The 27,770-nt window shown below is 44.1% G+C and overlaps 2 protein-coding genes and 1 non-coding gene across 4 annotated transcripts in view; 2 read left to right on the top strand and 1 right to left on the bottom strand.

Annotated features, from left to right (window-relative positions):
* RAB24 (RAB24, member RAS oncogene family) overlaps positions 1-4,779 on the bottom strand; it is a 43,916-nt gene extending 39,137 nt beyond the window's left edge. Inside the window, exons 1-2 of one of the 2 annotated variants that reach the window (XM_040344421.1) lie at positions 4,666-4,779; positions 4,375-4,531 (exon numbers count right to left, since the gene is read on the bottom strand). In XM_040344421.1, coding sequence (XP_040200355.1) covers positions 4,375-4,491 — 117 coding nt within the window. In that variant the 5' untranslated portion in view covers positions 4,492-4,531; positions 4,666-4,779. Of the gene's footprint in view, positions 1-4,374; positions 4,532-4,639 lie in introns of both variants that reach the window. The other variant, XM_040344422.1, reaches the window with a different exon arrangement.
* Positions 4,780-4,936: 157 nt separating this feature from the next.
* Positions 4,937-26,017, top strand: PRELID1 (PRELI domain containing 1). Its single transcript, XM_040344420.1, has 6 exons — positions 4,937-5,045; positions 6,704-6,934; positions 11,624-11,849; positions 11,959-12,072; positions 22,753-22,831; positions 25,660-26,017. Exons 2-6 carry the CDS (start codon positions 6,843-6,845, stop codon positions 25,797-25,799), a joined length of 651 nt encoding a protein of 216 aa, XP_040200354.1. The 5' UTR covers positions 4,937-5,045; positions 6,704-6,842; the 3' UTR covers positions 25,800-26,017.
* Positions 8,936-9,066, top strand: LOC120934140. Its single transcript, XR_005748290.1, has one exon. It is a non-coding gene; the product is annotated as a small nucleolar RNA SNORA63 (small nucleolar RNA).
* Positions 26,018-27,770: the final 1,753 nt, after the last annotated feature.

Here is a 27,770-nt window from a genome sequence, read left to right on the forward strand (position 1 = left end):
TTATTCCATTCATCTAGAGGTGGATGTGAGAGAGGAGGACGTAAGGAGAGGAGAAGAGGATGTAGGAGAGGACAGGAGAAGAGGATGTGAGAGGAGAAGAGGCTGTAGGAGAGGACAGGAGAAGATGATGTAGGACAGGACAGGAGAGAAGGATGTGAGGAGAGGAGAAGAGGATGTAGGAGAGGAGAAGAGGATGTAGGAGAGGACAGGAGAAGAGGATGTGAGAGGAGAAGAGGATGTAGGAGAGGACAGGAGAAGAGGATGTGAGAGGAGAAGAGGATGTAGGAGAGGACAGGAGAAGATGATGTAGGACAGGACAGGAGAGAAGGATGTGAGGAGAGGAGAAGAGGATGTAGGAGAGGAGAAGAGGATGTAGGAGAGGACAGGAGAAGATGATGTAGGACAGGACAGGAGAGAAGGATGTGAGGAGAGGAGAAGAGGATGTAGGAGAGGAGAAGAGGATGTAGGAGAGGACAGGAGAAGAGGATGTGAGAGGAGACGAGGATGTAGGAGAGGACAGGAGAAGAGGATGTGAGAGGAGAAGAGGATGTAGGAGAGGACAGGAGAAGAGGATGTGAGAGGAGAAGAGGCTGTAGGAGAGGACAGGAGAAGATGATGTAGGACAGGACAGGAGAGAAGGATGTGAGGAGAGGAGAAGAGGATGTAGGAGAGGAGAAGAGGATGTAGGAGAGGACAGGAGAAGAGGATGTGAGAGGAGAAGAGGCTGTAGGAGAGGACAGGAGAAGAGGATGTAGGACAGGACAGGAGAGAAGGATGTGAGGAGAGGAGAAGAGGATGTAGGAGAGGAGAAGAGGATGTGAGAGGAGAAGAGGCTGTAGGAGAGGACAGGAGAAGATGATGTAGGACAGGACAGGAGAGAAGGATGTGAGGAGAGGAGAAGAGGATGTAGGAGAGGAGAAGAGGATGTGAGAGGAGAAGAGGATGTAGGAGAGGACAGGAGAAGATGATGATGTAGGACAGGACAGGAGAGAAGGAAGTGAGGAGAGGAGAAGAGGATGTAGGAGAGGAGAAGAGGATGTAGGAGAGGACAGGAGAAGAGGATGTGAGAGGAGAAGAGGATGTAGGAGAGGACAGGAGAAGATGATGTAGGACAGGACAGGAGAGAAGGATGTGAGGAGAGGAGAAGAGGATGTAGGAGAGGAGAAGAGGATGTAGGAGAGGACAGGAGAAGATGATGTAGGACAGGACAGGAGAGAAGGATGTGAGGAGAGGAGAAGAGGATGTAGGAGAGGAGAAGAGGATGTAGGAGAGGACAGGAGAAGAGGATGTGAGAGGAGACGAGGATGTAGGAGAGGACAGGAGAAGAGGATGTGAGAGGAGAAGAGGATGTAGGAGAGGACAGGAGAAGAGGATGTGAGAGGAGAAGAGGCTGTAGGAGAGGACAGGAGAAGATGATGTAGGACAGGACAGGAGAGAAGGATGTGAGGAGAGGAGAAGAGGATGTAGGAGAGGAGAAGAGGATGTAGGAGAGGACAGGAGAAGATGATGATGTAGGACAGGACAGGAGAGAAGGATGTGAGGAGAGGAGAAGAGGATGTAGGAGAGGAGAAGAGGATGTAGGAGAGGACAGGAGAAGAGGATGTGAGAGGAGAAGAGGATGTAGGAGAGGACAGGAGAAGAGGATGTGAGAGGAGAAGAGGCTGTAGGAGAGGACAGGAGAAGAGGATGTGAGAGGAGAAGAGGCTGTAGGAGAGGACAGGAGAAGAGGATGTAGGACAGGACAGGAGAGAAGGATGTGAGGAGAGGAGAAGAGGATGTAGGAGAGGACAGGAGAAGAGGATGTGAGAGGAGAAGTGGATGTAGGAGAGGACAGGAGAAGAGGATGTAGGACAGGACAGGAGAGAAGGATGTGAGAGGAGAAGAGGTTGTAGGACAGGAGAAGAGGATGATGTACGGGAGAGGAGAAGAGGTTGTAGGAGAGGAGAAGAGGATGATGTACGGGAGAGGAGAAGAGGATGATGTACGGGAGAGGAGAGGAGGATGATGTACGGGAGAGGAGAGGAGCTGATCACTCACATTCTGGTAGGGCCCCTGTAGGAAGCGGTGATGGACAGGAGAAGAGGATGTAGGAGCGGACAGGAGAGAAGGATGTGAGGAGAGGAGGCTGTAGGAGAGGAGAAGAGGATGATGTACGGGAGAGGAGAGGAGAAGAGGATGATGTACGGGAGAGGAGAGGAGAAGAGGATGATGTACGGGAGAGGAGAAGAGGATGATGTACGGGAGAGGAGAGGAGGATGATGTACGGGAGAGGAGAGGAGCTGATCACTCACATTCTGGTAGGGCCCCTGTAGGAAGCGGTGATGGACAGGAGAAGAGGATGTAGGAGCGGACAGGAGAGAAGGATGTGAGGAGAGGAGGCTGTAGGAGAGGAGAAGAGGATGATGTACGGGAGAGGAGAGGAGAAGAGGATGATGTACGGGAGAGGAGAGGAGAAGAGGATGATGTACGGGAGAGGAGAAGAGGTTGTAGGACAGGAGAAGAGGATGATGTACGGGAGAGGAGAGGAGGATGATGTACGGGAGAGGAGAGGAGCTGATCACTCACATTCTGGTAGGGCCCCTGTAGGAAGCGGTGATGGACAGGAGAAGAGGATGTAGGAGAGGACAGGAGAGAAGGATGTGAGGAGAGAAGAGGCTGTAGGACAGGAGAAGAGGCTTTAGGAGAGGACAGGAGAAGAGTCTTTAGGAGAGGAGAGGAGAAGAGGATGATGTACGGGAGAGGAGAGGAGCTGATCACTCACATTCTGGTAGGGCCCCTGTAGGAAGCGGTGATGGACAGGAGAAGAGGATGTAGGACAGGACAGGAGAGAAGGATGTGAGGAGAGAAGAGGTTGTAGGACAGGAGAAGAGTCTTTAGGAGAGGAGAGGAGAAGAGGATGATGTACGGGAGAGGAGAGGAGCTGATCACTCACATTCTGGTAGGGCCCCTGTAGGAAGCGGTGATGGACAGGAGAAGAGGATGTAGGACAGGACAGGAGAGAAGGATGTGAGAGGAGAAGAGGTTGTAGGACAGGAGAAGAGGATGATGTACGGGAGAGGAGAGGAGCTGACCACTCACATTCTGGTAGGGCCCCTGTAGGAAGCGGTGATGGACAGGAGAAGAGGATGTAGGACAGGACAGGAGAGAAGGATGTGAGAGGAGAAGAGGTTGTAGGACAGGAGAAGAGGATGATGTACGGGGTAGGAGAGGAGCTGATCACTCACATTCTGGTAGGGCCCCTGTAGGAAGCGGTGATGGACAGGAGAAGAGGATGTGAGGAGAGGAGAGGATGTAGGACAGGACAGGAGAGAATGATGTGAGGAGAGGAGAAGAGGCTATAGGAGAGGACAGGAGAAGAGGATGATGTACGGGAGAGGAGAGGAGCTGATCACTCACATTCTGGTAGGGCCCCTGTAGGAAGCGGTGATGGACAGGAGAAGAGGATGTAGGACAGGACAGGAGAGAAGGATGTGAGGAGAGAAGAGGTTGTAGGACAGGAGAAGAGTCTTTAGGAGAGGAGAGGAGAAGAGGATGATGTACGGGAGAGGAGAGGAGCTGACCACTCACATTCTGGTAGGGCCCCTGTAGGAAGCGGTGATGGACAGGAGAAGAGGATGTAGGACAGGACAGGAGAGAAGGATGTGAGAGGAGAAGAGGTTGTAGGACAGGAGAAGAGGATGATGTACGGGGTAGGAGAGGAGCTGATCACTCACATTCTGGTAGGGCCCCTGTAGGAAGCGGTGATGGACAGGAGAAGAGGATGTGAGGAGAGGAGAGGATGTAGGACAGGACAGGAGAGAATGATGTGAGGAGAGGAGAAGAGGCTATAGGAGAGGACAGGAGAAGAGGATGATGTACGGGAGAGGAGAGGAGCTGATCACTCACATTCTGGTAGGGCCCCTGTAGGAAGCGGTGATGGACAGGAGAAGAGGATGTAGGACAGGACAGGAGAGAAGGATGTGAGGAGAGAAGAGGTTGTAGGACAGGAGAAGAGTCTTTAGGAGAGGAGAGGAGAAGAGGATGATGTACGGGAGAGGAGAGGAGCTGACCACTCACATTCTGGTAGGGCCCCTGTAGGAAGCGGTGATGGACAGGAGAAGAGGATGTAGGACAGGACAGGAGAGAAGGATGTGAGAGGAGAAGAGGTTGTAGGACAGGAGAAGAGGATGATGTACGGGGTAGGAGAGGAGCTGATCACTCACATTCTGGTAGGGCCCCTGTAGGAAGCGGTGATGGACAGGAGAAGAGGATGTGAGGAGAGGAGAGGATGTAGGACAGGACAGGAGAGAATGATGTGAGGAGAGGAGAAGAGGCTATAGGAGAGGACAGGAGAAGAGGATGATGTACGGGAGAGGAGAGGAGCTGATCACTCACATTCTGGTAGGGCCCCTGTAGGAAGCGGTGATGGACATATCTCTCCACCAGGCTGGTCTTGCCCACAGACTCCTTGCCCAGCATGACCACCTTGCAGTCCACCCTCTGGCCGCTCATGGTGCTGCACTGGCCAGGATAATAGGACGATGTACGTCACCTGCAGACAAAGCACACAGTCACACACAGATCACCTGTCAGGCCCGGCCATAGAGGAAGGTGATAGTATAGTAATAGTATTAGGTGTATGGAGTCGGGGGTCTGTCACCTGCACACAGGCCGGACATTGCTCACCCGTTAGTCTCTGTCATGTTCTCCGTCGTCTTCTCACTCTCCACTGTCGGCCACCTCTGGTCTGTCACCGTTCTACACTGACACCGCCCAGCGGCTCCTGGCCACACCCAGCGCATCATGTCAGTTGTTTGTCTAGTTCCCGCCCTCCCCAGTCTGGAGCACGCCTATCCCGATATAAGCAGAGCTCATTACACCGCCCCCTCTCATTCTAGCCCCGCCTTTGACTAGAGTCGCAGCAAGGGACTGCTGAACGTGACTCCGGAAATGGCAGCCAAGTGCCGGTCACGTGATGTGCGAGGTAGCGCTCGGTGCCGGAAGTTAGGGGCGTCCTGTACCATCCTCATGGCGGCTGGAAAGAGCTGAGTCCCTGCGTGGAGCGGGTAAGGAGGGAGGTGGGGAGAGTGTGGATATACAGTGTTATTTTCTCAGGGACACTTCGCATTGTATCACATAGGGAAACACGTGTTCAGTCATTCATGAGTACTCTGTCTATTAGCAGCTGGCGCACCTCAAGGGCAATGACAGGGATTAAAGAACCTGCCGCTATACTGATTTTATATAATGGTGAGGTGGCCCAGCTGGGCATGGTGGGCATTGCTTGGTGCGGTTACCATGTAGTTTTCTCCTGGGATTATATTGCACTGTATGTATGGAATTTGCTCTGGTATCTTCCATCTTATTCTGTAGTGTGCTGACAGAACCCAGTGCTGTGGTGATTGGTCTCTACCTGGACCTATCTCTGGTCTCTATCAGTCCCTATCTATGTCCTTATCCATAGACTGAGGGATTCCTATGATCATCTGAGAAGATATGTGCCCCCTGTCCAGGCCAGATATGTGCCCCCTGTCCAGGCTTCTTTTCTACCTAGTGAACACAATTACCAGTGCTTTATTATGGAAGGGTTGAAAATGTTGAGTTTGATTTCTGATTGGATAAGTGATTACAGCTCTGTAAGGCGGGGGTCGTCTCCAAACTAGGGGGTGTTTGCTGAAGCATGAAAAATCGGGTGCAGCTTTGCAAAGGAACTACCGTATTTATCGGGGGTATAACGCGCACCCCAACCTTAGACAGGTAGTTAAAGGGGGAAAAAAAGAACTTAAATTTTTGCCCTGCGTCCATCTGCGGCCTTGTCCTGCGGCCTTGCGCGGGGTCCCTCCAGCCTTGTGGGTGTCCGTCTGCGGCTTTCTTTCGCGGGGTCCGTCCAGCCTTGTGGGTGTCCGTCTGTGGCTTTCTTGCGCGGGGTCCGTCCAGCGTTGTGGGTGTCCGTCTGCGGCCTCCATCCAGGTGTCCGTCTCCGTCCAGTGTGTCCGTCTGCGAGTCCATCTGCACCTTGCCCCGGGGGTTGCAGCGGTGTTTGTTTTTGGATTTGGCGCAGAGAAGAGCCAGATTTCCTGTGTGTTCGGCTCCTCTAGCGTGGCTGCGGGCGTAGCCGAGTGCGCAGTACTCTAGGCTCAGACAGACAGCGGAGATTGGCGTATAATGCGCACCCACGATTTTCCCCTGATTTTAAGGGGAAAAAAGTGTGCGTTATACGCCGATAAATACGGTAATCAGCTTCCAGGTTTTATTGGCAAATCTTAATGGAACAAACTGAATTTAGAAGCTGACTGCCTACTACACAGAGCTGCACCAGATTCTGAGTGTACCACTTCTAGTAACTCTCCCCCTACGCCCCTCCAGTTATTCAAGACCTACAATTCCCATCATGTCTGTGAATGTTGATTTTTACAATGCCTCATGGGATGTGTAGCGACGCAACAGCTGGAGGGCCGTTGTTTGAAGATCCCTGCTAGGGACGTATTCCAATCTGTTCTCTTAAGCTGCCCTGTGTTAAAAAAGAAATCACCTTGTACTGCTGTTCATAATAGTTACAATGTACACTAGTTTAGCGGAAAGTGCAGTTATCACAAATGAGACTACTGAGGTGTTTTATGCATCACGCTGTTCTGTCTTGAGCTGCAGAGAGGGACATGGCTGATTATAAAGTATACAGGATTTTCTAGTTTCACACATAAATGTGTTCATATTTTCTTTGCAGTCCCTCCACTAGGGCAGACGCAGCCCGGCTTCACGCTGGATCCAGGCGGTTTCTCCAGGTGACCTCTACACCCCATCACTGCCGTCCTCCGATGGTTTCCTGAGTCCATCTAGTTGATGCAGTGATTTTTTTGGGAACAATGGTGAAGTATTTTCTAGGCTTGAATGAGCTGAAGAGCTCCTGGGACCAAGTATTTACTGCTTTTTGGCAGCGCTACCCAAACCCATACAGGTAAGCTCAGCCATGGGAAGTCTTTCCATTTATATAAACTATTTTCTGGATGTGAAAAGGGAAGCTCTGGTCTTCCACACCCAATATTTCCTATTCCCCTTTTTCGTGTAACAAGACAGTAACTGCATACCATGTACAGACTATTCGTCTTTTTCTTATCGTCCATGGACGGACACAGCCTTCTTGAGTCTTAACAAGTGGGTTATGTTCCTGTTCGGTCTCCTATGAACAGGAACATAACCCACTTGTCAAGACTTGAGAAGGCTGTGTCTGTCCATGGACGACGGAGAAAAGGATTTTACGGTGAGTACAAAAAATCCTATTTTTTAATGTAGGGATGGTCTAAATTATATTTGTATATCCCACACCCACCGAACTGTCCTGAGCCACCCCCATCAAATCATTCTCTGCAGCTATTACCTTTTGTACCCCCTCCCTTTAGAATGTAAGCTCTGAGCAGGGCCCTCCTGCACCTTCTGTATTGTAATTGTGCTGTCCCTCCCTCCATGTTGTAAAGCGCTGCATAAACTGTTGGCGCTATATAAATCAATACATATTTATATTATATTTTGCACCAATGCCACTTTTTAAGACTGAGTACAAGTACTGATATTTTATTTTTTTTCCAAGTACTGCGAAGCAGCTGTCAGAAAAGCTGTACAGGGAGATCGGTGCTTTTAACTGCCCTCACCACCGCACCGATCATCTGAGGCTGCCCAGCCCCCCTGTTACACTGAGGACGCCGGGTGTACTGTCTGTCTGACAGATATCGGGTCAATCATAGGAGCATTTGCATGAGTACAAGTACTCGTGCAAATGCTCAATATCTGCATCGATACTGGTATCGATGCAACCCTAGTATATAATATATACATTTAAAATTTTCCACAATGTCATGTTACAACCAAAAATGTAAATGTATTTTTGTGATAGACCAACACAAAGTGGCACATAATTATGAAGTGGAAGGAAAATGATAAATGTTTTTCAAAATCTCTATATATAAAAGTTGTGTGTGTGTGTGTCAGTATCACGTCCAAACGCCTAAAGATATTAACATGAAACTTGGCACACATGTTACTTATATGTCAGCAACAAACATAGGATAGGTGGTTTAACCCTTACCCACCCCCATTTGCCATGGTCGGGGTTTTTCTTTAAAGTCCCATTCAACTCTGGGAAATGTTACTTCATAACTTCCAAACGGCTGTACATATTTCGATAACGCTTGGTCACATGTTATATGTCCACTTAAACTATAGGATAGGTAATTTATCCCTTAACTACCCCCATTTGTGAGGGTCGGGGTTTTTGTTTAAAGTCCCATGCAAATCAATGGGAAATGTATGTTCCCACATAACTTCTGTACGCCTGGAGATATTTCAATAATACCTGGTACACATATTACTTATATGCCAAATAAAAATATATGACAGTGAAATTAACCCTTACCTACACCCTTATATAAAAGATGGGTATATTTATATTACTATGATTTTCCTCCCCAAAAGGTTAAGATAGGAAGACCGGGCAACGCCGGGTATTCAGCTAGTTGTTTATAAATATGTGAAAAGTGTGGCGTGCATTTGTATTCAGCCCCTTTACTCTGATACCCCTAACTAAAATCTAGTGGAACCAATTAGGCCATCTTTATGTAGAGCAACAATTCTTTTTCACATCCTTGGAGTTCTTTGCCATGAGGTGCCATGTTTAACTTCCAGTGACCAGTATGAGAGAGTAATAGCACCAAATGTAACACACCTGCTCCCCATTCACACCTGAGAGCTTGTAACACTAAAGAGTCACGTGACACCAGGGAGGGAGATCGGCTAATTGGGGCCCAATATGGACATTTTCGCTTAGACATTAATGGCTGTGTGTTGAGTTATTTTGAGGGGACTGCAAATTTACACTGTTATACAAGCTGTACACTCACTACTTTACATTGTAGGAAAGTGTAATTTCTTCAGTGTTGTCACATCAACAGAAATGTGAGTGGTTATGCAGGTTAAGTTACAGTATAGCTGTGAAGTGCTGTTCTGTCGTTCCCCCTGCAAATAATAAATTGCTTCCTACTATCCCTGTCTGTTCTGAAACCAATACAGCCGACAGGGACGCTTGGTCTCAAACAGGTAAAAAAAAAAAGTAAGGGATATTACTCACTCTTGTGACCTACTGTTAGTATAAAAGTAATTTTATGTCATCAATATTGCCGATTAAGTTGGATTAGAATATAAATAACTGTTTAACACTGACATCATGGCAGTTCTAAAAATAGAGTAATGCAGTTCTGTCATGATTAGGCCTTATTCAGCAGATAAGCTGCTGCGTTTAGAGGTATGTGATATGATTCCATCGGGGGTGTATCATAAAATTGGTTTGCGCATGTTCAAGATCAAAAGTGGGCTCTAGACGCATGGTTTAAGTTGCACATATCTTACAGGGGGTGTGGTTAAATAGTCTGAGATGACTTGCATCTGCGAAGTGTATGGCGGTGGGTACAGGGAGAGCAGTGTCCCAATCCTGGCATTCTACGGCAGCTGCCGTAGCAGGCTTATAGTGTGTGTGTGTGTGTGTGTGTGTGTAAATGGAATGAGTATGGCAAAACTGAAAACCTACCAAGACATGGCCGTCCACCTAAACAGACAGGCAGGGTAAAGAGAGCTTTAATCGGAGAAGCAGCCAAGAGGCCCACGGTAACTGGCGAAGCTGCAGAGATCCACAGCTCAGGTGGGAGAATCTATCCACAGGACAACTATTAGTTGTGCACTCCACAAATCTGGCCTTTATGGAAGAGTAGCAAGAAGATGGCCATTGTTGAATGAAAGCCATAAGTTTTCCAGTTTGCGAGAAGTCATGTGGGGGACATGGCAAACATGTGGAAGAAGGTGCTCTGGTCAGATGGCACCAAAATGTTAGTTTTTGGCCTAAAAGCAAAACGCTATGTATGGTGGAAAACTAACACTGTTCATCACTCTGAACACACCACCACAAAGCCCCCCCCCCCCCCCTCATATGAAATGTGGTGGTGGCAGCATTATGTTGTGGGGAGGCTTTTCTTCGACAGGGAAGCTGGTCAGAGTTGATGGGATGATGGAGCCAAATACAGGGCAAGCCAAAATTTGAGACTGGGACGGAGGTTCAACTTTCAGCAGGACAATAAGCCTAAACATACAGCCAGAGCTACAATGGAATGGTTTTAGATCAAAGCATGTGATGAGAATCGGTGTGAAGACTTACATTTCTGTTCAGACGCTCTCCATCCAATCTGACAGAGCTTTAGCTATTTTGCAAAGACTAGGCAAAAATGTCACCGATGTGCAATTCCAGAAGAGACCTCCCCGCAAAAGATTTGCAGCTATAATTGCAGCAAAAGGTCGTTCTACAAAGTGTTGATTCATGGGGGCTGAATACAAATGCATGCCACACTTAACACCAATCTTTGTAAATAAAATAGGAGAACCATTTTTCATTTTCCTTCCACTTCACAATTATGAGCCACTTTATTTACAACAATAAAATACATTTACGTCTTATGGTTGCAACTCGACAAAATTTGGAAAATTTCAAGGGTATGAATGTGTGTACAGCACCATTGTCAAAGGATTGTGTACACTGCTAGTAGAGTTGAGAATTTTTCAGTCGAGTTAGGTTCAGTCAGGAATGCTACTTTAAGGCATTAATTTTCCTGCTCATGAAATACAATATAATCAGCTGGATCATAGAATTCCAGGTTTCCGGTCACTTTAAATAGTATTGGTCAAACTGTGGGCGACTTCACCTTTTTGTTGATGGAACTAAATAGTTGGCCCGACTACTTCTCCACCATTCAGGAGAGACTTTATCTACTCAGCTGTCAAGAAAATATCCAGGCAGTCTGCCAAGTTCTTAACAGAAACATTGTAACTATAATGCTTCCTTCTTGGATCAAAGGGATAAACTTATTTGTGTAAAGAAGAAAAATCTGCAGTCTGCCAAGTTTGTAATAGCATGAAACACTGTAACTTCTGTGTGTAAATGCAGGAAGTTTAACCACTTAAAGTCCAAGTCTTTTTGGCACTTGTTTCTCAAGTTAAAATCCTTTCTTTTGCTAGAAAATTACTTGGAACCCCCAAACATTATATATTTTTTAGTAGAGACCCTAGGGAATAAAATTGCAATTGCTGCCATATTTTATGTATTTGCCCAGCGGTCTTTCAAATGCTATTTTTTGGGGGGGAAAATGCACATCAATGAATAAAAAAAAGAAACTGAAGTTGGCCCAATTTTTTTTTTTAATGTGAAAGATGTTATGCCACGAGAATCATGAGCTATCTTCTAAGCAAAAAAAAATGATTCTCATTTTGGCCAGAATCGTGCAGCTCTATAGTACATTGTTTAGTAATGGCAATTGTGCCAGTTGCACCCATATTATCTATTGTATTTAAAATGACAGGAAGCTTGAAATTCTTCTATTCTATTATGCAATAAATACATGCTGCAGCCCCTCTTTTGGAAACATCTATTGTGTATGTATAGCACAAAGTGGCTATATGCTTTTAAAAGGGGAAGTTATCATTGCTTTTGGTGAACTTTTTAAATCTCCACAAATCTTTAGTTTGTAAAATATACTTTTCTGTGTCTACAGATTGTTTGTTTTATTTGAAAAATATATATATTTTTATTTTTTTCTTCCTCCTGGGCCTAAAGCAAACATGTCCTGACTGAAGACATTCTGTACCGTGAGGTAACCAGTGACCAGAAGCTTTTAACCAGGAGGTTATTAACGAAGACCAACCGCCTACCACGTTGGGCCGAGCGCTTCCTCCCAGCCAATGTGGCCCATGCTGTGTACATTTTTGAAGACTCCATAATCGACCTTCATAAGAAAACCATGACAACCTATACCTGGAACATAAACCACAGCACAGTCATGGTAAGCAAGGACACTGTTTATATTTGTTCTTGCAGTCAACCCCACTGCTTAGACTAGTGTTTTAAGAGCTCTTAATTTGCAAAAAAATATAATATTTTTGTATTTACAGTCTGTGGAGGAACGCTGCACATACTGTGAAAATCCAGATAACAAAAATTGGACCGAGATTAAAAGGGAGGCTTGGGTGTCTTCACGTCTGTTTGGCTTTAGCAGACCCATACAAGTGAGTTGAGTCTATATTTTGGCTGGGATAAAACATTTTTTTTTTAACTGATCGAAGATGTAAAAGTCCATGTTTACAAATTCTTCAGCCTTCGTCCAAGTAGAGAAATTATGAACTGTATTTTGTGCCATGGACATTTGGCGTACTTGTTTAATTCTAATAGAGTTTAAATGCTATCAAAGAAAATCATAAGTGTCTGGCGCATTCTTTTGTGGCTTCGCATGGCAAATGTCAGCACAGGTGACAGCTTCATGTACCTTCGTTTAGCTATGAATAAGAACTAAAGGTTGGTGTGAAATGCATCAACTTTTTACCCCGTCTGCTGTGGCATGCTTTTTGTGTCTTTGATTTTTAAAATAAAAGCAATTTATTTTTGGTGTTTGGCTGTCCTGAACGTTTTTCCTTCATTTTGCATCATTCCATGCATTGTTGGCACCCATGGCTTTGGATCAAGTGATGAGAATTTCTTATTGGTATCCTAGAGCGGTGATTTTTCATTTCGGCTTCATGTACCTGTTAGTGTGCATGATGCACTGACTGGACACTCCATCTTTGCAGCAGACTGATATCCCTGCTGTTGCAGCAGACACACAGACAGAACAGCTGATGAGGATTTTTGAAACTGGGCAACTTAAGCCTGATGAGAATTCTTTGCGATCAAGTCCATTCCCCTTTTAATTGGCAGTGAGCAAATTAATGGCCAATAGACAGACTGCTATTGTCTGTAGAATATGCCCACAGCCTGCTGTCATTTACAAGGAGAATGAACCTGATGTGGAATGTATAACTTGGCGTAGCAACCAGTGATGGGTAGGGAGTGGGTAGTGGTGACAAACATGACGCCTGCTGCACAGAGACAGGCACTCTGACAAACGTCCATGCAGGGTAGCATCGCTCTAACTGTGAAAACCTCCAAATATGAATGTTGGTTACTGGTACCTTCACTACAGGTACCAGGTTTCAAGCGTCCTCCCACTCATCACAACTCAGAATCTGTAAATTCTTCGGTTATAGCCAAATACAAAGTAACTGCTAACATGTTTTGGTGAAGAGCCTTGTTAACAGCATAGTTGCCCATATAACCAGCACCAACATGTATACAAAAAGACTAGAACCACTTCCAGTCAATGCGATTAGCTATAGATGAGATTGAATCGCCATTGCATAGAGACTCTCTGAATGCAAACTTTTTTTGCATAGATTTAAAATGCATTTATTTGACACAATAACCATGAAAAAACAATGATTGTAATCATAGATTATCGTACATGAATTCTGTGATTTAAAAATCAGAATTAAAAACCATTAAACTTTTTGTGGGTCAAAACTGAGATTTCAGGAAAATAAATGATTCGTAGTGAGAGATATTGAGGGGAAATTGGGGTATATGAATATAGATGAGGACATTGCGCATCCAACCTATTGGCTGTAGTTGTAAAAATACATCAACATATCTAAAATTCTTGTCGGCATTCTCGTTAAGTTAAAAATCCACCAAACTTTTCTCTAATAGCTTGCTATTAGTTTAGCTACATTTGATAAACCCTTATTCTGATTGATATGAGGCTCCAGGAAAGGGTTCGCTCACCCATGTCCTGAGATCTAATCGTGCAGCCCACATACTGCACAATGTATACTCTATTGCAGGGGTCTCCAAACTTCATTTCGAGGGCCACCTCGTAAATTTTACACATACTCGGGGGCAGAGGGAAAAAAAAGATTTATTATTAAATCCACAGCAGCGGAATAGAATAAAATGTACCAGGCTTCTGGAAGCGGGGCTAGATGGTGCACCTGTGTCCTACTCCTGCAGCTAAATGTAGTTAAACTTCCATTGTGCATTAAATCTGTGTCCCCATCAGTCTCCCAACACATTTGTGTCTCCATCACTCATCAGATGATCCCTGCCAACTGATGTCTCCATCAGAGCCCCTATGCACATTTGTGTCACCCTCAGACCATCAGATCCCCCTGTGTCCCCATCACAGCCATCAAACCCCCTACAACGGTGTCCCCTTCAGTGCCATAACCACCCCCCCAGCTTTGTCCCTTCAGTGTCAAACTCCCCCAAAATGTGTCCCATTCAGTTCCATAACCCCCCACAACTGTGTCCCCCCTCACTGCCATAACTGTGTCCCATTCAGAGCAATCAACTCCGCCACACTAACAACTGTGCCCCCAACATAGCCAATTCATTCCATTCTGCACATTTGTTTCCTCCTCATCAGTCTCGCCGTACTTTACCACTATGCCTCAAGTGCAGACCTTCTGCACTTCCCCCATCTTGGCTCCCGCCCCGCTGTTACACTTTATTGGTCGAGGCCCGAGCAAGCGCTGGGATTGGTTGTGGCAGAGCGCTGGGATTGGTTGTGGCGGGGAGTGGTGGGACCTGTGCTGCATACTGCCGGGGCTGAGTATGCATCACAGGTTTTGCAACCCCACAATGCTTTGGAACAAAGACCGTCCATGCGTAAGTCTAATGACTAGCTGCAGGCCGGTAAAAATGGCCTAGCGGGCCGGATGTGGCCCGCGGGCCGTACTTTGGAGACCCCTACTCTATTGCATAAACTACATTGGAGGAACCACAGTTTATGTAGTCCTGCACAAACTCATTCCGTGTAGCAAAAGATTGTACAATCTTCAGGCTTTTTCTTTTTTGTATGTTTGTGGCAGACATGTGTTGGTGCCACATGCATATCATCCATTGGCACTTAACCATGTCCTCGCCACACCTTTTGGACAAAAACAAACTGGGTGATAACATTGCTCAGTTTTAGCCCCACTGCTGGAAAATCTACGCCCTCTTTAGGAATGGAACAAGTTCCAATCAGTGGACAAGATAGGTAACTGTTTAATGAGATCCTTAATTTGATTACATTCTCCTGAAAAAGTGGTAGCAAAAGTAAGAATATCTTGGCCATTGGATTTGTGTGGGATTTTTTATATGGGCTTTGTTTTAATAATATGGATCTATCCCTGTCTGCTCTATTGTTTTCCCTGGAGTTATATTTGCATGCTACTAATCTATTTAGGCTATTTTCGCACTCCTGGACAAAGCTTCTTTCAGTGAAACAATTTCTCTTGGCACTCATACATTCACCAAGTGGAACGGATCCAATCGTGAGTGCGACAACTGGTCGCCAGCGCTTTCTTTCCGGCAAGTGCGTGTAGATACGGTTCCACTTGTAGTATTACCCTCCGAATTGATATCCAGAAAATTTGGTTTTCAAAACTTACATTTCAATTGGTTTTCAAAATTTTCCAGCCGAAAAAAGAACAAAAGGACATAAAATATTGTATAGCAAGTACTTGGCAGGGCATACAGTATTGCCGGCTGTAAAACTGAAGTAATTTATGCAGGACAAATAACCAAAGACAGTACAAAGCAAGATCCGATCGGTTGAATGTAATGCAAAGTTTCTGTAACATAACAATGTCCAGCCTGCCAGAGTGTGCATTGGCGAACAAAGGAGAATGGAGATATAGTGTAGAGCAGGGGTCTCCAAACTGTAGCCCTTTGCTAGTCTTTATCCGGCCCTTGGGGCACTATTCCTCCCTCTGACACCAACAATGTTGCACTATTTCTTCCACCGATACCAATGATGGGATACTATTCTTACTACTAATAGGGGCACTACTCCTACTCCTATTGACCACCAACCCTGAGACCATATTTATTCTCGGGCCGAGCCCGTGACATTTTCTGCCCCTGCTGGCAATAATCCGGCCCTCTTTAAAGTCTGAAGGACAATAAACTGCCCTTTGTTTGAAGAGTTTGTAGATCCCTGATGTAGAGGTTGGGAAAAGAAAATGGAGAGCCGAGAAAGATAGGTAAAGAGTAGTGAGGGAGAAAAAGGAAAACCACCCGCCCCAGAACCTCCCCGCAACCGGGGATCCCAACCACGCGACGCCTCCCCAAAGAGGGGGGGGGGGTCCATCAGGCGATCGAGGCCTCCAGCACATCCCATAGCTCCCATACCCGGTTGTGAGTATCGAGCGTGTTATTCAGGGAAGCTGTCATATACTCCATCCTTTTGACGTCCCTGATTCTGGAGCTCTTGGAGGCCTGCTTCCATAGAAAATTGGTTTTAGATTTATCAATTGCAACCAAATTCCAGGTTCAGATTATTAAAGTGGTTATTAAGCCACTCTAACCTGTACACCACCGGCACTGCCTCCCCTCTGTGAGATTTATAAGAATAAATGCTGCAAATACCTAATTTCACAGCAGAGATTGCAATCACATGACAGGTCAGCTTTCTCCTTTCCTCATCTGAGGTGGGGCTAAAAAAAATCTGCTGTCAGTCTGGAGGGAGGAGGAGAGGGCTGGCTGGTTATGTGATCGCAATCTCGCCTCTTAAATTGGGTCTTTATAAATCATTCAGAGGGGGACACTGCAATAGGAGGCAGCGCTGAAGGTGTATGCAGGTTAGTGTTATGAGAGCAGCAGGAGGGGGAGGGGCGGCTCTCACACAGAGGGGGGGGGGGGGGGATAGAGCCACGTAAACTGACCAGTTTCTGGTCTCAGCAGCCGTGATGCACCGTTTGGTCAGTTTAGAAGGGTGTGGAGAAACTGGCAGGATCAGACAGGTTTTTGGTGTTACAGGGGGCCAAATGGCACAGGATAAGCTATAACATTTTTTTTTTTTGGGTGGGGGGTGTTGACAAATGGTTCAAGATACTGGTTCAAGCGAAAGATGTCCTCTGCAGTACACTGCCATAAATAGCAGGTAATCTATGAATCAACGTACCATTTTGATGTCTCGCAAAAGGATTGGGAAGAAAAAAATTCCTCCCACCACCCTATAGAGCAGTGATGGCAAACCTTGGCACCCCAGATGTTTTGGAACTACATTTCCCATGATGCTCATCTACACTGCAGAGTGCATGAGCATCATGGGAAATGTAGTTCCAAAACATCTGGGGTGCCAAGGTTCGCCATCACTGCTATAGAGGCACCTTTACACTGGCGGTAAAGCTTATTGTCAAAAGAAAATGGGGCTTTTTAACAAGAAATCAACCATCATGCTATAGGAACTAAAGCATTGGAGATGAAATTCGAGGGCATCAAGCCAATTCATGTGGAATATGCCTTTTACATCCCTTGTGATCCAAATGGCAGTGTCATTCCATGTCATACATTCAGTGATGAAGGTTGGAATGGCACCAAAGATATATATGTGACAACTAAACTGACCGAACTGCAGCTTTATCGATATTGATGTAGGTCAATAAGGGTTGGATGAGAGTCATGATTAGCACAGATTTGCAGTATTCTACAACATGTGTGTAATCTTAAATGTATACCTTATTAAATACTACAAATTAAACGGTGTGCAAAAAAAAAAACCCAATAGCTAAAGTGCAACAAAATGTGAAAATCAATACTGTATGACATTAACCTACTAAATGGCAAGTAAAGTGCAACAATGTGCAAAACGCCGTATTGTATATGGATACAAAATTGTGCAAAGTCCTACAACATAATTTTCATTTAACCCATGGACTCAGAGTAAAGGTTCTCCAAAGCTGACATCCTCATTAAATCCTGAAAATTAAACTTGTGATGTGTACTGTATGTCGCTCGGGCTGCCTTCAGATGAGACCATAGAGGGGTCAGATGCAGAAGAGAATTTTATTTTTTTCTTCAAAACCATTTTTAACATAATGATTGACAATGGAGTATTAAAGATATCAAAGTGTATTGAGAGAGACCTTTAGAGTTCAGGATCCAAAAGGGAGACATGAGACGGATTCACCATGTTATAAACATTGTCCATATTCGGTTTCGCCTGCATTATAGTTGGCCCTTGTTTGTCTCAAATATTGCAATCTTTGATGTGCTTCGACTCCCTCTTCTGTTTTTTTATTTTTCCTTTTTTGCCTTTTTGTGGCTAAATGGCTTTGACTGTTTTTTTACATGCCAAGTCCTTGACACCGAAGAGGTTGAGCTCCTAGATGGAACTGAAGCACCTCCACCTGTAGTATCAGAGCTCGGATTGTGAGTCGGACTTCCGGAGAGCTGGAATGTGCATGTCTTTGCCCCCCCTCGTGTGTGTATGGGGGGGGGGCACAAAGACATGCACATTCCAGCTCTCCGGAAGTCCGACTCACAATCCGAGCTCTGATACTACAGGTGGAGGCGCAATCAGTTCCATCTAGGAGCTCAACCTTTTCTGTGTCAAGGACTTGGCATGTAAAAAAAGTGTCAAAGCTATACAGCGATATATTGCCATTTCTGCCTTGTTCAGTCTTTTATTCACAAGATCCTTCTAAATCCAATGATTTGTGTAATTGGAAGCTTCTCTTGTCCAACCATTAATTCCATTCTGAATAGATTATGAGGAACTTTTTGATTCTTAACTCTCTGGGGACCATAGAGTCTGCAATATCTCATTTGAGAACCTCTCCGTCCCACCAGTTTAGTTTATTTTATCAGTGCAGTCTTTGCCTGTTCAGACAGGGAAATACAGACTGAGTCCTCTGGTATAGGTGAAGCATCTTTAGTATAGACCTGAGAAATATTGGTTTGACTATCCATATGCCACAAATATTGGTGTGATCTTTTACAAAGTAACTTGGTTAAGAAAATTGATGCAAATGCTTTCCATGGATGGATGTTGGGTACCAGAAATAATTGTTGCAATCAACAAAGGAGTTGGCACGGATTGTGGTGCAGGGGAGGTAAATGTCCATGCAGGGTAGCACTGCTCTAACTGTGAAAACCTCCAAATATGTGTGTTGGTTACTGATACCTTCACTACAGGTGTCTGGTTCAGGCGACCTCCCGCTCATCACAAACTCGGAATATGGATATATGGAAAGAGCCTGGATATCTATTTTGGAGGATAATTCTACAAGTGGAACCATATCTACATGTACTTGCTGGAAAGAATGCGCTGGCAACTTGGTTTTGCTGGTGACCAGTTGTCGTCCTGCGCACACACGATTAGATTGGTTCCACTTGTTGAATGTATGAGTGCTAAGAGAAATTGTTCCACTGAAAGAAGCTTTGTCCAGGAGTGTGACAATAGCCTCTAGATTAGTAGCATGCAAATATAACTCCAGGGATGACAATAAAGCAATAGCCACAGCTGCAGACAGGGATGGATCCACGTTCTTACACAGTAGGTAGGGGAAGTTGAAAAGACACAAGTCCAACCTATGTGTGTGGTTATGTCGGTATTGCATAGTATATCCCTATATGTTGTGGTTGTTTAGGTGCTTATCTAATAGTTTGACACTATCGATGCTCCCCCGCTGAGACCACCGCCTATGGAGTGGATTTCCACATCCTTGCTGCTCTTAATGTAAAGAACCCTTTACGTAATTTAAGGTTAAACCTCTTTACTTTTAATGAGTGGCCATTAAAACCAAATCAAATCTGATGGCCAAGATATTCTTACTTTTGCGACCACTTATTCAGGAGAATTTAACCACTTTTAAGCCCCGGACCATTTGGCTGGCCGAAGACGAGAGGACTTTTTTGCAATTTGGCACTACGTCGCTTTAACTGACAATTGCGCAGTCGTGCAAAGTGGCTCCCAAACAAAATTAACTTTTTTTTTTTTTATTTTATTTTTGCCACAAATGGGGCTTTCTTTTGGTGGTATTTGATCAAATGCAATATTTTACTTTTTTGCTATAATATCCCCAAAAAAATCCTATAAACTATTTTTCCACAGTTTAGGCCGATATGTATTCTACATATATTTGGCAAAAAAAAACACAATAAGCGTATATTGATTGGTTTGCGCAAAAGTTATAACCTCTACAAAATGGGGTTAGTTTTATGGAGATATATATATATATATATATATATATATTACACATTCCATAAAACTAACCCCATATATATAATTTCCCGTTACTGCGACTTTTATGGCGGACACTTTTGACACATTTTTGGGACCATTGTCATTTACAGCGATCAGTGCTATAAAAATGCACTGATTACTGTGAAAATAGCAGTGAAGGGATTAACCACTAGGTGTCCTAGGGAGTGCTTTTAAATATTGGGCGGCGTGGCTACGAGTGACGCGTCACCGATCGCTGCTCCCGATGAGAGGGAGCATACGATCACTGATGGTCACTAGGCAGAACAGGGAGATGCTTGTTTACACTTGCCTCTTCCCCCTGATCATGGGACACCCGCGGACATCGGGTTCCGCGGACACGGTCGATCACAGAACTCACAGCAGGGGCACGCACCCACACAGCGGGAATTTTTAAAGGAACGTAAATATACGTTACTCTGCCCTGCCATGCCATTCTGACGCCATAAGTGCAAGAACCGGTCGTTAACCGGGTTAATCAAGTTAAGGACATCATTAAACATCTATCTTGTCAACGCATTGGGATCTTTTCCCATTGGTAGAGTGGGTGTAGATTTTCCAGCCATCGGGCTAAAACTTTGGGAGTAATGTTATCGCTCAGTTTGTCCAAAGGTGTGGAGAGGATATGGTTAAGTGCCAATGGATGATATGCACGTGGCACCATCACGTTGTTTCTGCCAGAAACATGGCAGAGAGAAGTTTGGATTTTTAACTTGATGAGAATGCTGACGGGAATGAATTTTAGATATGTATTAGAAAATCGAAGAATTCATGGTTATTCGTGTATAAATGCATTTTAAATCTATGCAACTTTATTTTTTCCTTTCAGTCTCTAGTTATAGATGAGAATCGCCATTCTATAATCGCATTGACTAATGAATGGCAGCAGTTCCAGTCTTTTTGTATAAATGTTGGTAATATGAGTAACTATGCTGTGAACAAGGCTCTTTGCGGAAACATTTTAGCAGTTGCTTTGCACTTGGTGATTATCGAATAAAGAATTGATGGATTCCAGAGTGCGGGTTGTTTACATATATCCATACAGTATACAGACAGGAACTCTGTCTAAGCTGCCTGTCTCTGGATGCCAATTTTAGAGTTGGTCTTAATTACCTCCAAGCTTGTGATCTCCAATAAAAAACATTATTACCTCCAGTTTGGAGGTAATGTTTTTTTTTTAATTTGGAGCAGTAATTGTGCCATGTCCAAAAACTGGTACTATTAGGAAATACCTGAATCTGCTGTTTAAGTAAAGCTACTGGCAGCAGAATACTGTATTTTGAATCTGGCACTGGTCTTTTTACAGGGTCATAACATCAGAAAAGTGGAGCAAATGCTTTATTGAAGTCACCTGAATATTCTTAATGGCTCTAAAAATTTCTTTATACTGAGATGAGTGGTAAAGCACGCTTACAAGGGTTTTCTTAGGCAAAAGTCTTTTCTCATTAAGGAAAGTATGTCTGTGTGAAATATGGCCCTCTTCATTCGGTTATACAATATACTCATGAAGTGATTTTTCAAAGACCCATACTAGAAAAATGAACTATGCACTCATTTTTGCTTTTCCAACAAACTGCAGGATGTGTAAACAAAATTTTGCATCTAAAGACAGAAGTATGTAATGCAATTACAAACTAGTAGATTGACTGTTCAAGTACCGTATTTATCGGTGTATAACACGCACCCTAACTTTAAGGCAGTGTTTCTCAATTCCAGTCCTCAGGCCCCCCCAACAGGTCAGGTTTTCAGGATTTCCATTATTTTGCACCGGTGATTTGATCAGTTTCACTGCCTTAGTAATCACCACAGCCTTTTCATCTGAGGGAAATCCTGAAAACCTGACCTGTTGGGGGGGCCTGAGGACTGGAATTGAGAAACACTGCTTTAAGGGAAGTTTCAGGAAAAAAACTTTCCACAGCCCCCTGCGTATAACACACATTTTCAGGGTAAAAAAGTGAGTTATACGCCAATAAGTACAGTAATTCAAAATCCTGCTCGCGCTGCTGGTCACAACTAGCACATCTTCCGATGTCTGTCGTACCTTTTTAGCTTACTTGCCAAAGATTTGTAAATCGTTTTTTGTCTGTGGTTTATGCAAATATGACACCAAGCAACTTGTTCCAGTGAGTAGTTAAGCTAAACGAGGAAGTAGTAGATTGGTGTGACACGTGTAAATCGCAAGGCTTGTTAAACAGCATTATAAATACTTGGCAGTTAGTAAGCTGGTAAACAATTTTAATTGTGTATTAGCTGTCTGTACTCTATGGGCCTGACACGTGCAATTGCCACCCTGTCTATATTATAGGACCTATTGCTTTCAGTTCATATATGGACAGCTTTAAACTCTGATTTGAATTGTGGCTGATTTCTGCTGAATTGGGTGAAGTTTGAGTTGTTGGCGGCTATGCCAGCACCACAAACTTCAATTGAAATATACAAAACATAGCAGCTTGGCTATGTGTAATTTTATTTCTTTAATGGGGAGGCGGGATGGAAGAGATGAACAGCATTGGCAAACGGTGCCAGTGCTACTTTATTCTTAGGTGGCCATTTGAGTGTGGCAAACAGACATGGAACCAGTTCATAACGTCTGAAAATACCATCTGGTATGTATGGGTGACTCGAGTCACCTGGAAACCATTATTTTCAAGCATGCAAGTAGACTAGCTGAGAAAACCGTAAAGCACAATCACTGTACTGCAAGAGGCAACGCCTGTAATTGTATTTGAGTAAATAGAAGGGTGATGTGTGTATTTTATGTATGGTGTTCCTGATCAATGCAACATATGCATATTTTATTCAGATGGGTGACTTGAGTATTATTTATTTTTTCCCTGTAAATTAGGAATTTGGTCTGGCTCGGTTCAAAAGTAATGTGACCAAGGCAATGAAGGGCTTTGAATTTATCCTGGCAAAAATGCAAGGTGAGTGGATACACAAATTCCTTTATATTCTGACTTTGAAAACAGGAACGGCTGCTCTGTGTGCTTGGGTAATGTCTGAGTCATGAGATGGGAAGTGTGACGAGAGCAAGGTCACGTTGACTCTATAATAACTAGCCTTGCCTGTATATAAAACCTTGCTTAAGACTTGGTGTGTGTTTTTAATACTACTAGAAGCTGATGAGTAACTTGCGATTTGTTCCTAGACATGCCTGCATATAATTACCTCTTGGATTTTAGCCTTCCAGTCTTTAGTGTAAAGCAGCCATTTACCTGCAGTTCTACATACCAGTGTAATGTTCTGTTTTCTAAATTCCATACGCAAACATTGTTGGGCTCGGATACAATGCACACATACTGTGTGTATATACTCAAATTTTGGTTTTATGCACCGATTATTTCACCGGTAAAGCTGGTACCTATATTTGATAAGAACGTGACTATGGCACATTTTGACCTCTACAGTGAGGGGGGAGGTATTTGATCCCCTGCTGATGTTGTACGTTTGCCCACTGACAAATGATCAGTGTATTTTGTCAGTGAGACAGAAAAACAAACGCATTTCTATAAAAGTATAAATTGAGTTGCGTTTTTTAATTACTGAAACAAGTATTTGATTCCCATCAATAAGCTGGATTTCTGGCTCCCATGTGTCTCCTATACAGGTAATGAGCTGAAATTGGGAACACTCTTAAGGGAGTGCTCCTAATCTGTATAAAAGACACCTGTCCACAGAAGCAATCAGATTCCAATCTCGCCACCATAGCTAAGACCATAGAGCGGTCCAAGGATGTGGGGGACAAGATTGTAGATCTACACAAGGCTGGAATAGGCTACAAGACCATCGCCAAGCAGCTTGGTGAGAGGGCGACAACAGTTGGTGCGATTATTCGCAAAGGGAAGAAACACAATGTCATCTCCCTCGGTCTGGGGTTCCATGAAAGATCTCACCTCGTAGCGTTTCAATGATCCATGAGACCGGTGAGGAATTGGCCCAAAACTACACGGGAGAATCTTGTCTGATCTCAAGCAGCTGGGACAATAGTCGCCAAGAAAACAATTGGTAACACACTAGGCCATGAAGGACTAAATTCCTGCAGTGCCTGCAAGGTACCTCTGCTCAAAGTACAATGTACAGGCCCGTCTGAAGACCGCTAATGAACATCTGAATGGTTAACCACTTCAATACCGGGCCTATTTTGGCACTTCTCTCCTACATGCATAAATCATAATTTTTTTGTTAGAAAATTACTCAGAACCCCCAAACATTATATATATTTTTTTAGCAGACACCCTAGGGAATAAAATGCCGGCCATTGCAACTTTTCATCTCGCACAGTATTTGCGCAATCATTTTTCAAACGCCATTTTTTTGGGGGAAAACTGTTTTGTGAATTAAAAAACAAAACAGTAAAGTTAGCACAATTTTTTTGTATAATGTGAAAGATTAAGTTACGCCGAGTAAATAAATACCCAACATGTCACGCTTTAAAATTGCGCACACTCATGGAATGTCGCCAAACGTCAGTACTTAAAAATCTCCATAGGCATCGCTTATTTTTTTTTTTTTACAAGTTACAATTTTAGAGTTAGAGGAGGTCTAGTGCTAGAATTGTTGCTGGCGCTCTAACGCACGCGGCGATACCTCACATGTGTGGTTTGAACGGCGTTTACATATGTGGGCGGGACTTGCATATGTGTTCGCTTCTGAGCGCGAGCTACCGGGGGACAGGGGCGTTTAAAAATTTTTTTTTATATAATTTTTTTTTTTTATTTTACTCAATTTCTTTTATTTTTACACTTTTTTTATTTATTTTTTATTTTTTTGATCACTTTTATTCCTATTACAAGGAATGTAAACATCCCTTGTAATAGGAATGGCTCGTGACAGGTACTCTTTATGGAGAGATGCGGGGTCAATAAGACCCCACATCTCTCCTCCAGGCTGGAAAGCATTAGATCGTGAAATTTTTTTTTTCACAGATCTAATGCTTTCAGCCGCGTTTGCGGCTGTGTTTACATTCCAGGACCCGGGCGTGACGTCATAACATCGCGCCCGGCCCTCCGACGATCATAGAGATGACTGGTGACCATCTGGTCACCAGTCTACTCTATGGTTTCCATCCGACGCCGGCGGATCATTTCTCCGGGTCTCCGATGGCAAAGGAGAGCCCGGAGAAGCACCGGATGGCGGCGGGAGGGGGGGCGTCCCCTCCCGCCGCCTATAAGAACGATCAAGCGGCGAAACCGCTGCTATGATCGTTCTTATGGTGCACAGAATCGCCGGCTGAAGAGATGGATATCTGAATGATGCCTGTGGCTGCAGGCATCATTCAGATATCCCCACTCAAACCCAGGACGTCATTTCACAATGGGTGGGTATTGAAGTGGTTAAGAGGAGAACTGGGTGAAAGTATTGAGGTCAGATGAGACCAATCAAGCTCTTTGGCCTCAACTCGCCGTGCTTCATCATAAGCAGGAGGGGGAGAGTGCACAGAGATGAGTTTCAGTTCTGCTTCTTTCCCTGTCCAGGGCAGGACCAGACCTGTAAGTGTTGCTTGGCTGCTGTCCTACCAGACTGGGCTGTGTAGAAAAGCTATGTAAAATAACAGGGTGGGCATAAATGCAAATTTAAACGGCTCCCTTTTTTTTTTTCTTCTGTTTGACTGAAGTTCTGTTTGAGCTGTAGATGCGTGTGCCCTAAAATGTCCAATTTGGATAGATTGTAGTAAAGGGGTGCAGTGCAGCCGGGATCCCAAGGTGGTACGTTTGTGACCATGTCAGTGCTTGAACAGATTGTTCTCTTTCAGGTGATATACCTTCCAGGACACTAGTGGAAACTGCAAAAGAGGCAACAGAAAAAGCAAAGGAAACAGCACTTGCAGCAAAGGAGAGAGCCAGAGATTTGGCCAGCAAGGCAGCTACAAGCAAGAAGCAACAATATGTCTAAGCGTCCCAGCTGCCATTCTTCTGTAGATCCTACATCTCTGAACATCAGGCCCAATAATACTGGGTTCAATGGTCATCTGAACTAAATTAGGCTATTTCTAGAAATTCTTTATATGTATTGTGCTGTAATTTAAAAGAAGGAAATATATACTTGAATGTAATCAAAGATAAGAAATTACACTTTTCTAAGCTTTAATTTTTGATTAAAGAATGATCTGAGAAGTAACCTGGTTGTCTGTTATGGGTAGACAGTTGCATCTTTGCTTTCTGTCTTGCTACTAAAAAAAATTCAAGCCAATGATATGATAACTTTTTAATTTTGACCTTGCTCGTAGGGATTTCTATTTTCCCAAGTCTGAATGATTTCATGCAAACTGTACTTCTGTTCAGTAGCTAACCATCTTCCTAGATTGTCTGTCTGTTCATAGACTTAGAATTCATAATTGTCATGTCTATTGCAGCCCTTAAATTTTCTACTCATTTTGCAAGTGGAAAATGAGGGCTGGTGTATGTGGGGTTAAATGGGAGCCGATCGGCCATCATCCAACTGACAATCCTCGGCACAGGTGAGGCTGCAATGGTGGGAACAGTTGTTAATAATTTTAGTGTCATAAATTGAGTGTTTAGTGGTTGGGTGGGGCAAGTGACACTTTAAGGCCTGGCTAGTAGCTCAGGACATGAAATTTTGAGCCCTGGGCTATCGGCTAATTTAGACTTGTAAAGTGCCTGCCTAAAAGCTGGTACCATGATGGACATGCTATCACTACTGGCCTTCCACCCACCTTCCTAAGCCATTCTATTAGACTCTCCCCCCCCACTTAACTTGTGGAGCGAGATTTACTCACGTCCCCCATCCAGGTCCCAACACCACCAGTTTCAGTGATCCAGCACTGCAATGCTTCCCAGCAGAATTCTTGTGGTACCTGATTTTTGGTAGAACTTTTCAGAGGCTTAAAAGGGCTGAAGATTCTAGTTTGCGAGTAGTGTTATTCAGAAGATTTTTGAGGTGTTACAAGAGAGCAGATCTGCTTTTGATAACTGGGCACAAGTCTAGCTCCTGGCTAAATACGGCAAATGCACATGGTGATACAAACATGTGCTCATGGGTGGACTTGGAGTGCTGCTCAAAGCTGTAGAATAACAGGTGTCCCTACCAGTACTTGGAAAGTAGGAGCAGACGTGGACATTTGTGGGGTGGTAAGACCCAGTGCTTCAGGTGTATATTCTCTGTAAGGGGCCTACACATATGAAGCACTGGGTCGGTTTTGAGCAGCATCTTGCCCCACATGTCTATACTGGTGATACAAACACGTTAGCAGTCTGTCTACAATTAAATTGTTCCCCCCTCCATTTCTTATATGTTCATGAGGAAAATTTCCCTCAAATGTCCAACAGACAAATTTCTCCACTCTGCAAAGCTAAGAAAAAAGGAATAAAATATATACAGTAGACCCCAGTTTTTTTTTTGTTTTTTTTTTCTTTCCCTGTGCGTCAGGTGAAGATCCAATATTAAGCGGGGATGTGCACCTGCACAGTGCAAGAATCTTTTGAGATTTGGAATCCTTGGCTTTCCCTGAATCTTGGGGTGATTTCACAGGAAGTGTCTGAAACCCAGGGTTTGAAATGTGGTGGGGTTTCTTTTCCACATGTTCTGTTCCTATGGTTTTATTTTACAGTTTTCATTGAAATGTGTGTTTTTTTTTTTTTTTTGTTTTTTTTTCTCCTCTCCTCCTTCAGGCTGCAAAATCCACTTTAACAGATTGCTAAATCTCACTATTTGTCATTAACAGATACATTTTTTTGCAAAGGCATAACTAGAATCCTTCAGAGCCCTGGTGCAAGAAACCATGAAGGGCATTGTTGGGTCTACAAAAGATCTCAGGCTATAGCCCATAGCAGCAAAGTAAAGAAATGTATATGCTTGCGCGGGCATACACATGTATATAATATGTTGCATATCTGACTGCCAATA

The sequence above is a fragment of the Rana temporaria genome, chromosome 3, assembly GCF_905171775.1.
Source record: "Rana temporaria chromosome 3, aRanTem1.1, whole genome shotgun sequence".
Classification (NCBI taxonomy): Eukaryota; Metazoa; Chordata; class Amphibia; order Anura; family Ranidae; genus Rana; species Rana temporaria.